We start from the raw sequence: 12,918 nt of genomic DNA, 5'->3' as shown, positions 1-12,918 counted from the left end.
TGTATATCAACTTTAGATAACTTTGTATCACACTTAGGCCAATATTGTTGGGTATTTAACCAATTAAGCTTTTTTTTCTCCCAGACTATTGTGTCCTGTCAGTATGAGAACACTTGGCATGAAGTCAAGGGTAGCTGACAGAAAGCAATTAAATACCTGAAGAGCCCTAGGAGGAACCTCCTCCAGTTTAATTCTTTGGCAAATCCTTAGCTCTGTGTGGGTGATTCTTAATTATTCCTCAGAGTTCTTTTCACCTGGCTCAACGTATTGAGTCTCTAGCAATCTTTCAGTCTTGGCTCATGAAAGAGGTATAGGTTATATCCCTGAAGAGGCAAAAGAGCTTCATTAGAAAGAAGTAATGTTCTCTCTGTGATGAAATGAACTGGTAATTGCTGATAAAAGTTTCTTTGGTCAGGAAGAAATTAAAAGAAACTGTAAGACAGGTATAGCCTTAACTTTATCTGACAGTTGAATGATTTGACTGATTGATTTGTGAGTGTTTCCCTTAATTATTGTTAAATGTGATCAATCATCTGGGATAATAAGCTCATTAGCTTATTGCATGACTAGTCACCAATAAATATGTGGACATTTAATATTGATGAGTTTAAATTATTTTATAATCTTACCGGTATATGATCTTAAATGATCTAAAAAAATAGTCCATTATAGTGTACAAAACAATCATCCTTATAAAAAGACAAGCACTACAATATGGCCGTATTTTAGCCTGTGAGGTCAGTTTCACTAGAGTCGATAACTGAGATAATATGTTAGCAGTTCAATTTTATTTGTATGAAACGAGAGACAGAGTCTGATAAAATAAGATAAGAGACACAAATAAGAGAGAGGGTTTGCTAACGCGGACGCCGAATATTAGGAAATAGCTGGATTGACCAATCAGAATCAAGTAGCCTATTCTAAAGTGTAGTTTAATAAAAATGTTTTGTATAGAGAGTAAACGCATAACCAAATGTGATACAATGTATATCCCAAGGATCTTTAACACAAAAGTGGGAGTCTTATTTCATTGATATTTCTAGAAATCGCCTTCTCAGTCAGAGAATTACTGAGGGATTTCCCATCCAAATAATTATATTCATAATACATAAAACTGATTGCATCAGTTTCTGGTCTCTAGGCCAGATCTGTGAATGGGTTTCCCCCATATATAACATTAAATCGCATCTAAGACAAGTTTTCCATTTTAATACCAGTAATTTATACACCGGTTTCAAATTTGTTAGATCACAGACGTCAATAATATTATGTCTTCTTAAACTTGTGTATATGAAGAGAAAGACATTTTTAGCTATGAGCTGATCTGAGCAAATATGGCACAAACAAGCAACATAATTTTACTATTCATCGTGACATGAGATGCAAGTAGCACAAGACAAACCAATGGGAGGATTCTCTCAAAGACAGATATTAAAATGAATGGGTGCAGTCATAATTTCCCATTGGAGAGCTACTGAATCGCAAAGAGGCAATCAAACTGCAGGCATGAGCAATGTTTCAAAGGCTCAATATACCCCTTTAATGATGTTTTGGGGAATTCTTTGGATTTATGACTCTCCTTGGGTAACTCTCAAACTGAAGCCTAAGAATGTTTGATATTAGCAAGAGACCTAGCATTTGGCTGATTAAAACCAGGCTGAATTAAGATGTCTGAAACAATAAAAATTTGAATAATGACACTCAACTTGAAAATCATTGTATAAAAAATATCAGAACAAAACTGTATTTTATTTTTGTTTGCACTGTGATATGCAACATATTTTGCATGTGTAAATTACAACAAAATGAAATGATTAACAGATTCTAGCCAATTAAAAAAAGAAGAATCTGAGTACTTAAAAAAAGCATTTTTCTACTACCTAATTATTTAACATTCACATTTCTATTGCTGGTTTACAATTCTTAAATCTGCAAAGTTAAATTCTAAATCAAAAATTACTTTTGAGAAAATCCAAAATGTTCAAATTATAGTTGATACAACATTACAGAACAATTGCTAACATTTTTCAATAGACAGTGTATCAAGTCTAAACTCACCTTGTCAGCTTACACCGGAGTCCAAAGACAAATTTGTTAATATATTTCAGTGCACAACAGTTAAACTGTCTTACGCAAGAGAGAAAGAAACAATGCATTCTCTATGAATACTGCCAAAGACATATCAATATTGGATCAGATACAGTACTACAGCATCAATCGACCCAAAGTCAATCCTTGACATTATCTATGCTGTGCTATGAAAATATAATGAACAAAAAGAAAAAGCACAGCTACTAACATGTCTTGGAAGCTAAACAAAGCTGCCGTATTGAAAGTCAAAGAAGATGAAAAGGCAATACACTCTACTAAAAAGTCAGAGATATCAGTCTGAATAGTTGCTTGCAAGTAAGCAAAGCAGAAAAAAGAAATTCCATGTCTTTTTTCGCACAAATACATTAAGATGTGTCTTTGTGCTCTAAAGAAGAAAAAAGTCTGGTAAGCTTCACCACATGTAATAACTTCTTGTTGTGTCCACCTGTGTCGGCTTAGTGTCTGAAGAACCGTCCTTGTCCTTTTCACTGTCTGCCTCCCATAAGTTAATGAGGGGAGGATACAGTTCGTTTAGGGGGATGGAGGAGGTTTTCTGCATGTACTTCTTTAAGGAGTGATGGTAGTTCTTCCTCTTCCATCTCTTTGCAATGTACACCGTGATGGAGCCTAGGCTGATGATGGCCAGTATTGTGCCCATGACACCTGCCAGAGCGGTATTGGTGCCTTGCTCGGAGATTTCCACTGCAAACGTGGCGTGCTTGGTTGTGACGTTGACGCATGACTTTTGGGTCTGCTGGTGGATATTGGAGACCGAGAGACAGACCTCATACTCAGTGGCTGGCTGAAGGTGTGTGAGGTTGTACTCGTGAACATCGACAGGAACTTTAGCTGTATAGGTGATGTGAGGGTTGTCAATTTTCATGGTGGCAGACGACCATTTCAGATTGGACGTCATGACATTGGAGTTCACTTTCCAGGACACTAAAATTGAGTGGGACTCGGTTTGCTTCACATAGATCTTCATAAGCTGGGTGCTATCCAGAAGAGTTCCATTGACTCGAATGGCAGTCACCCGAGTGTCCGCTCCTTCTGTATTCTGGGCCACACAGGTGTAGTGGCCAGAGTCGTCCACCTGAATATGGGATATGCGCAGAGTTCCTGCAGTGCTGAGCTGGTATTTATCGGACACTGTATCCATCATGACTTTGTTACCAGACGGGGTCACCCAGTATATTTCCGGTTCAGGTTCAGCCATAGCACGACAATCAAGGTCTACCGTCATCCCGATGTCTAGGTTGAGGTGATTGGGGAATGTGTCGTGAGAGATCATGGGCAGACACTGGCCTGAAGTTTCATGAGAAAGCAAGTCTCTCAGACGCTGACCTCTAACCTCAAGTGGCATTGCGCAAAACATGGAAAGAGGCTCCATAAATCGAATGGTTGTCTTGTTTGAGCTCATCCACTGAATCACACAGTCACAGCGCAGCGGGTTGCTGTGGATACTGATCTCCCTCAGGTTGGGCAGGGACTCTGCCGTATCCTGGTAGAAGGAGTTTAGAGCATTGTTATTGAGCATTAGACTCTCTAGTGACGGCAAGTCGCGGAACGCTAAACGGCTCACGTAGGAAAACCTGGGGTTATTGGTGGCCTCGAGTTTGGTCAACTCTGGGAGGTTATCCAGGGCAAAGCGATCAAAGGACACAAGTTCTCCCATGTTGTTAATGCCAAGTTCTTTCAGCCTTAGCATGTTCTTAAAGTCCCCCTTTTGAATTTTATGTATTGGATTCTTGTTCAAATCCAGGAATTTAAGGTTTGAAAGCTTCTGGAGAGCAGTCTGTGGCACCCGAACTAGTTTATTATCATAGAAGGAGAGACTCTCCAGGTTGTCAAGTCCAACAAACGCATTGCCTGGGATATCAGTGAGCTCCATTCCTGCCAGGACCAGGCTTCTCAAGTTGGTAAGGGGTTTGAAGTTCAGATCCAGGATGCCGACCACGGGATTTTCCCCAATCATCAGGATCTCCAGGTTGGGGGTTGATTCAAACCAACGACTGTCAATGGCCTTGAGTCTGTTGGAGTTCAGATGGAGTCTCAAAAGGTTGCGCAGTCCGGTGAAGGCATTGGGTGCAATGGAGCTGATCTGATTGTGATTAATGTACAGCTCCTGTAGATTGGTGAGGTCTTGCAAACTGAAGTCAGGCATCTCGACTATTTGGTTTTCCTCCAGGTGAAGAGTCGTGAGTTGTGACATGTTGGTCAGGCCGATATCACGGATGTTGCTGAAGTTGTTCTGGGACAGGTCGAGTTCTGTAAGATTCAGTAACTGCTCCAGATCCTCACTAGTTCTGGCAATGTAGTTACTTTGCAGAAGCAACACCTGCGTGTCAGCGGACAGGTTCCCAGGGATACGTGTGAGGTGAAGGTCATTGCAATCAACGGTAATTGCTTCTCTGTAGGTGGACTGGGGTGTGAACCAAGGCCGGATCTCACACACACAAAGCTGCGGACATTCTGTACTTTCAACTGAAGAGAGGCCAAGCAAAGCCAGAAGCAGGAAGAAACAAATCTGGCCCTGCACAACAAAAAAGAAAGTCCCTCTTGCCATTTTGACTGTATGTGTTTATCCTCTCAGATCTGAGCTGGAATTCCTATAGCGCCAAAGAGATGGTGAGGTGAGATTCTCATTCAATAGAAGTGTTGCAGAATAGTCCTTTTATCCCTCTGCAAGCTCGAACAGCAAAGTCAAAGAGCTTCCGAAAGATTTAAAAGGGTGTAGTTCCTGAGGGCTCATATAGGTTTGAAACTTCCTCACACTGTGAACCTCAGACTGGAGAGTTGGCCTAGGAAAAATAACAAACAGAAAAGATTGTGTTACAATAATCAATGGGAAAATTCCATCACACGAAAAGTTATATAAGCATATTCAAATAAACATGTTAAAGATATGAGATGAAAAGCAGAAAGTATAGATTCAAACCATGGAAAAAATGTCAAATACACAAATGCACATGGCTGAAACAAACACTGCACTTCAAAAATAGCATCTAAGCTAAATAACTAAAGTCCTACATCTTTACAGTATTCATGTAAAACAAAATACATAAAAACAAGATATTATGCAAATGTGAACCATTTCAAATCAATCATATCATAACAGGTAAGCTTTACTTGATTCTGCAGGAAATGTGTTGTCCTAGATTACTGAGGCTAATTTAACACTATAAGGGGTTTTGTTGAAGTTTGGAATGAAATATCCAAGCATATTAAGCATCCATCGCACGCAATAGGCACAAAAAGGTGGCATGTTATTGTGCCTTTGACAGTGCAGTGAACGGGGCATCTGTTATCCCATATGGTGATAATGCTGATTCAATCACACAAACCGCAAGCAAGAGGGATTTAGTCCACGCCAAATACCACCTACATTAAAAACATATACTCCTCCACATATGTAGATACACAAGAGGCAGCAATATGCCAACTTAACTTCAGCACTTTGGAGTCTCTCGTGAAGTTGAATCCACCAACAAATACAAGCTTGGACAGCTTGAACAATTGTAAATCTCATACTCTCCAAGAAAATAAATGGAGGAAACATGGTACAGCTGGTGTAAATGAGTCCTTTAATGTGAGAGTAGAAATCAATAAGAGGCCTGATCTCCCCCCTGTGGCCAAAAGAGCATCAGGGCAATTTAGAATGAAAGCTGACTGTAACTGCCAGTATCAGCAATTCTCATAAAACAGTGCAGTACACACAGATGGACCCGGCCTGTGTTATCAGAGATATCAGCCCTATCCGTAAAGTGTTGCGTAATGCAATACAAAATGACACCTCACACTGAAAGCGGAACTAAACTAATAAAGACGGGAGCGAAACCAACTAAATATTTCGAGGGCAATTCACTATTTTAACACTGCAAAGATAAATCAGAGGGAGAATGAATTACATTCAGTTCATCGTGCAGGTTTGGACAAGAAAAATGATACAATAAAAAATTACATTATCTAATTATCTAGCTTGTAATGCAATTCATCACACAATGACATGTGAAATATCTTAATAAGGTAATTAAGACGGAAGATTAAACTTATCTGAAAAAATTTAAACAGGGGTAGATGAATGAAATGAAAGAAAAATAGAGGGACTAAAGTGTTCATCACTTTCCAGGAATAGCAACTAATTATTTATATATATATATATATATATATATATATATATATATATATATATATATATATATATATATATATATATATATATATATATATATATATATATATATATATATATAATAAAAAATTTTTTTTTTTTACCAGAACATGATCCATGCTTTTAATGACACTCAATTTGCAAGATGTCACCCCAAAATGAAAATTCTTTCATCATTGTTTCATCAAGTTCTCTAGGGTATCTTCTCACAGAAATATAAAGTCATAAGGAACGACATGAGGATGAGTAAATGATGACAATTTTCAGTCTGTTTAAATATACACTACTGTTACGGTAGTTTCCATTGTTTAAAATTAGTAAACAATGGGTCAAATGTGCCCTTATATTTTGCCATTTTCACATGAATTACGTTTCATTTTTACCAACATTGAGGTCAATCTCAGATTCAGCTCTTAATAGCAGTATTTACCAAAGTGGAGGCTAAAACCTTTCCAGTAAGTAGGATAAAGTAATCCAGCGATCACAATTTAATTTAAGACTGAATACTGGGGCTTAAAATTAAGCCACCATTTCAGCTCTATGTTTTTAGATTAAGGTCTAGTTGTCTGCCTGTAGTTCTGAGACATCACCTCAGTTTCATTAAGTCTGCTCTGAGCATTCTTTTGATCTTTTGGCAGCCAAACTTGTTACCAAACAAACTAATATTGACGCATAGAGTTTTAGGGTTCAAACAAGCCTAAAATTACCCAGAGGCTTTAAATGTTTCTCTTTAAAGTATGGCTTTATAAATTACAATATCAGGGGCCAGATTTCCTAACAGCTAGCACCAGCGCAAACCTTGTCTGGCTATCACCAGACCAAGCTCAATTTAAGATTGAACATTGGTCTGGGGAGTCTGCTATGCATTTTCAACTGCACAAGGGGAGTGATAAACGAGCATAAATTAAATGACTCTTTATATTAAATGTACGCAGTTGGATAGTCCTTCAACCAATCAGACCACAAGAGCCGTGATCAACGGGCAACGACCCATCGCTTCTCTATCCGTCATCGTGTCAAACCCGCCAATAGCGCGCCAGGTGGATAAGCCAGTCTGTGATTGGTTCCCGCAAAATTGTAACAGAAGCAGTAGAAATGAATGTACAGGTTTCCAGACTGAGTTACAGGGCGAAATCACATCGCCAGCAGATCAGGCTGGGTTTACCCAGTCTAGCGCAAACCCTCTTTTGGTGTTAAAAAACTACTGTCAGGATTTACTAAAGACACGCAGTGAAAAATTTGCGCTGAAAACGCGTGGGCACAGTTATTTTCGCAGCTGACCTTACTGCAAATGCATTTGTTGGAGTTTCCCTTTCAGATGTAAAATTTCTGGGAGGAGAGTATTTAAATGAATCATGCAAGGTGATTTACTAAGGTTTGCACTCGTCAAATTACTGGTATTTGCGCCATTATTTACCGCCAAAAAAAGCACGTCTTAAACCAGACGCTAACTGGTAGATTGTGTTGGTCATTATGGATATGATCCGGCTGCTTCTGTGTTCTTTAATTTGCGCGTTGTCAATAGAGCACATTCCAGAACATTCCACCCCCAACTGTGCTTTTTTGGAACTGCACTCCCACGCTAATTTGCCCCGTTCAGTAAATCTGGACCTAGTTATTATAATATGATGGTTAAAAATGAAAACCTCATAAGGAAGTTAATACAAACAACAGACAATTACTCTTTTCATATTTCAGTGGTGGTATTTGGGGAAAAGTGTGCACAAGCTGCAATTATGAATGGAAGAAACATGATGTAACACAATGTTTCTCACAGTCCCTTTTGCCTAAGGACCAGAATTAGAACATCCTGATGATCCTCATAAATATCCACTCTTTATAAGTAAACAGGATCTGAATCCAAATCTGCAGGCAAATTAATGGCTATTTACGCCATTCCAACCTCATTAGGTGAACTTCTGCAACCAGCTTGCTTCCTGTTGTCCAGCCCGTCATCCCGAACTTCCTCTAGTTTTAGATAACAAATGACAGCTGTGAAATTCAATGGGAGCCATTTGAAACACCTGCCATTTCAGATCACCGACAGATGCAGATCTGTTCTCTGCAGAGAGTGAAGACTTCTGTTTTGAAGGCACATCTGATCTGTGGGTCACTGTACTGCCAGTGTCTGACAGGTTTTTTTTTATTTTTAGGTTTGAGGAAAATTTATACTGTAAGCCTGCAGTTTTATTTGAAGTGTTCAGTAAATGCTAAAGATTTCAATGAAATCCTAAGTGAGGTGATTACAACCACAAATCTTTCAATGAAACTGAAATGGCAGTAAAAACAAACCCTGAAGATATTTAGATAACGAAGACACATTCTCCTATATCTCTCCTAACTGAGCAACCTCACTATGCTTTCAAAATCTTAACTTGAGCACGGTAAAGTGCAGTTTTTAATTCCCAGCAGAAAATCAATATTCTAACTACTACAAACAACACTAATGGGTTGATGCTTGTATAAAAAATAAGGGTATTTGGATTAGTAGGCAAGCCCGAGCTACTAATGGCCAGGATCCACACAAACATTAGAACACATCATTTGTTGTTCATGATTTGATTCAGTGATTCATCAAGGCACTTACTGAATAGCAACAGAAAGAAAAAAAAAGATTTTTGAAGGGCTGATTTTGTTGATGTTTCTCACAGCCTACACGACTTAAAATAAACTGTATTTGCTTTTCTAACTCTCTATATGCACACAGTTAACAGCGGAGGCAGAGGAAACACTGGAAATGCATTCCCAGCATACAATACGAAAGTCCAAATAAACAAGTGGAGGAACTCAAAAGGCCTGCTAAAATGGCTTACGTCGTCCAAAAAAAAGGGGGAAAAGTCCATCTTGTCTCTAACTTCACGGATAATTCTCTGCTAATCTCACCAAGGGACCCACTTCCTAAAAACCTTCACAGAAAGTGAGTGAGAAATTAATAGTAATTAATTTTATTCTTGGATCAAAACGGGTTTGCAAAGGGCCAAGAGAGCAGATCTTTTCACATCCAACATTCAAGACCCTTTACGCCTGCCAACTCTTAATCTGAGGGGTATTATTAATTGCATGGTGAATCATAGCTTTGCCCAGGGTTGAACTGTGGGGTAATGGCATGGGCGGTATACAGTGCTGTAGAGATGGGGACTACTCTGAAGGGCATAAAAACATTGATTGCCGATCAAACTGAGTCTCTGTGTCCCTGCATAAGTGCTGAGGAGTAAATACACAGGAAATCCCAAAGGTCCCATTTCAATTTCAAACTATTTGCACTTATAAATGTTACTAAGTGGATCCCAGAATGTGTATTATCTCAAACTCAAAGCCTCAAAGCCTGTAGAATAATGGCATGTGAACAAACCATTTTAATCTTCCTGAACAGATGATGCATACTTTATGCTGTGAGACTTACCCTAATATAACCAATAAATAAGTACAATAATAATAATTGGTAAAAAAGTTTATTTCTTATAGTTTTTATCTTTACTAATGCTGTTTAAAATAAATACCTAAATACATCATTTAAAATGTATTACATTCAAAAAAATGTATGATTTTACAAAACAGAATGATTAAAATTCATACAGTCCCATCTTATTTATAAAAGCAGTAAGGAATGATTTTCCTCCTTCACCTGCTGTCCGAACAGATCCTTTGCAGAGTGATTTCTTAACCAGATTATGGTTGCAGAATTAGTCAAACAGCTGCTTGGTCTATTCCACTCTTTATCTCTGTGACCAACACAAAAGTCAGACTTGTTCTTTTTCACCACTACTGTTGCTTCTAATCTCAACAGACTGATAAATTCCAATTTACATGCACATTTATAGGAAAAACACATAACAGGCCTCTTACAGCTCCAGTCCAGACCACCTTATCTAATGTCATGGTAAACGAGTGTTTTGGATTGACAGAAAAAAAGAGCAAACTACGGCTCTGCAAAGGTAGTGGAAGTGACATAAAAATAAATGATTATATACTGTAAATGACCCCGTTATATATTGCTATACATCAGTTTTTAAACAATACAGTAGTGTTTTCAGTCAAGATAACAGGTAAAGACTACATGAACAGTTTTTACACTGACCTATTTTATTTTTTACATATTCTTATTTATTTTGTCAAATGTTTTTGTATATGTTCGATTAAAACAGTAGGCTATATGAAAAGATATGATAAAATCCTAAAAAACATTTTCCCACATACCTTTCAAAGATGTAACCACCTGCAGCCTACACTATTGTCCTCGTCTCGTAATATGCCCGACATTTTCCCTTTCGTTGTTGTTGCTTATGAGGACGCTTCTCTTCAAATGTCAGAAAACAACTTCTGCAACAGACGCAACAGCTGCAACAAGGGGTGGCGTCCCCAGGGACAATACGACCCCCCCTCCTCAAACCTCATTATACATCCTTCCCTGACTAAAACACGTCTTCCCGTGTTTATTGTCTTTCCTATGGAAGTTGTGGCGTCTTATTTCGAATGAGTAAGCAACGAAACATCTGCTAGAGTGCCTGGACATTGAGATGCAAATCACATTTCTGCATCGCCAACCAGACCCCATGCGCGCGCCTGCGGTAAGCCACCAATAACGTGATCAGATCAAAGTTTGCGATCGATTTCCACCACAATTACAGTGTAAAATCACTCTCAGGAGGCTAGATATGACAAACCTGTCACTGTGAAGAACAACAATGCAAAATGAACAATCAAGAAGAATTAGAAGTAAAACTGTGGTACAAGACGCAACCAAATGCTTCATGCATTCAGTTAATGCTGTTTTAGCGCTGCATGCCTTCATGTTTGACACAAAGCTTTTAAAAAGTCGACCGCATCATTCCCTTCCCGTTCTGCTATACTCCATTGCATACACACGTTGTGGCATTATCTTTTACAGGACTATTGTTCTTACAAATCCTGCATGGATTGTGTGAACTCATAAACAAACCATAAATTATGAATACCACACGTTTTGCCCTTGAACATCTCAAGCAACAGCCGATGCGTCCTTGCTATTAAATGCAGTAAATCACGCCGTATGGCAAGCCAGTTATTTCTTAAAACTAACTATTGTCAAATATTAGATTATTGTTGGCCTACTTATTTTTATATTTTAGTTAATTACAAATACATTATCCAATATTGACAAGTATCTACTCAATGCACATTTAATCCACTACAAACGTAGTATTTATTACTATACAGCTTTCATAGTAACATGCAACTATTCTATTGTTTGTAACAATTTGCTAAATTTTGTAACTGAATTCTGTCTATTAAATATTTAACTATTGCGAAAGTTTCTAGTATATAATGAATAGGCTAAGTACCCTATAATAGTTGCAAGTGAAACTGAAAAAGATAACCGTAACTAATTAGATTTACTTGTTTACTTTTAGGCTAATTAAAAAAATAAAGTACTATTTATTATAATACCCTTTATAAATAAGTATTAATCATAAAGATGTAAGTACTGTTAATATGAAAATGATCAGTAGTTAAATTAATAAATGCTAAAACGGCTTGCCATACAACCAATCCATAAGCGAAGCCTCAAAAGCGAAGCAACACAGATGCCATCTAATTTCATCTAACCCGAAGGAAACACATTTTGGGCTGAGTTACCACAGCTCATTATTACTGTGTAAGTGTAAATGGCTATTGTTTTTTTTTTTATTATTATTATTGCACAGCGCAGAATAGAACCTATTTAGTTGTTCTGGATTAACATGCAAAGGGAATAGCAAATTGGGTGCTTTAAAATATATCTGAACGTACCTCTTTGGCTTGCTGCACGTTGCGAATGGCATTGAAGTCCTCCCTCCGCGCTGACTGGTTCATGCACTTACAGTATCTAGATACAGTATCTATGTCCTTGTGAACAGAAGAATGAGCACTTACAGAAAATCCATAGATAATTAACACCATCACGTCGTTCATAAGTTCCGTAACGATTACAGCGGCATCGTTTCGTTACATCCACTCCGCGAATATGCATGTGCACCCTTCGCCAAGCGCATGGTCAGGTTTTGCATGGATCCTTGCAACAGGAATCCGCTGACTGGCTCTCATCCGCCGTGTCTCCGTGTTACTGTGGAACCCGTGCTGCGTCGCCAAGGAAAATATGATGACAGCACCTGGCGCTGTCCAGGCGAGTCAGCTGATTCCCGAGCAGGCGATTGGTTGCTAGCCGGTGGCTGTCACTCGATTCCCAAGCAGAGCACCATCTGTTCAGGGATTGTTGTGATGCGAACAAAGGCGGGCATGGGGGAGCGCGGTGGGGATAACGCGGGGCGTGGAAGCTGAAATGCTAAGGAGGTGATATTCTCTTATGAGAACGTCTTCCACTGACTCCCTCCTCCTCTTTGACGTAGTGATGGAGAACTCTGCATGGTGTCCCACTCACCAAAGATTTACAATGAGACAATGTCCCTTTGTTCGGTGCCTCACTTTCAGGAAAGTTTTTCTTCCTAATCCATCTATCTTTGTGCATTGTCTAGGCTACAGATGACATGTTCAGACAAAATTTCCTGTTTTAGAACAAAGAATACATTTTTTAATAACTTATAAAAATGAAAACAAATTAATTGTGTGTGTGTGTGTGTGTGTGTGTGTGTGTGTGTGTGTGTGTGTGTGTGTGTGTGTGTGTGTGTGTGTGTTTATGG

General features: G+C 38.6%; 1 protein-coding gene across 2 annotated transcripts; it reads right to left on the bottom strand.

Moving 5' to 3' along the window:
* Positions 1 to 1,714: 1,714 nt before the first annotated feature.
* On the bottom strand, positions 1,715 to 12,355 carry lrrn1 (leucine rich repeat neuronal 1). 2 transcript variants are annotated; one of them, XM_079840157.1, is made up of 2 exons: positions 12,032 to 12,355; positions 1,715 to 4,892 (listed from the first exon to the last, which is right to left on the bottom strand). In XM_079840157.1, exon 2 carries the CDS (start codon positions 4,655 to 4,657, stop codon positions 2,504 to 2,506), a length of 2,154 nt encoding a protein of 717 aa, XP_079696283.1. In that variant the 5' UTR covers positions 4,658 to 4,892; positions 12,032 to 12,355; the 3' UTR covers positions 1,715 to 2,503. The 2 variants fall into 2 exon arrangements, with proteins under 2 accessions (XP_079696283.1, XP_079696284.1); XM_079840158.1 differs by lacking the exon at positions 12,032 to 12,355 and adding an exon at positions 10,460 to 10,768.
* Between the last annotated feature and the right edge of the window lie 563 nt (positions 12,356 to 12,918).

The sequence above is a fragment of the Gobio gobio genome, assembly GCF_949357685.1.
Source record: "Gobio gobio genome assembly, chromosome: 17".
NCBI lineage: Eukaryota > Metazoa > Chordata > Actinopteri > Cypriniformes > Gobionidae > Gobio > Gobio gobio.
Note: the sequence above shows the minus strand (reverse complement) of the source record. Positions and strands in the feature narration are given on the sequence as shown.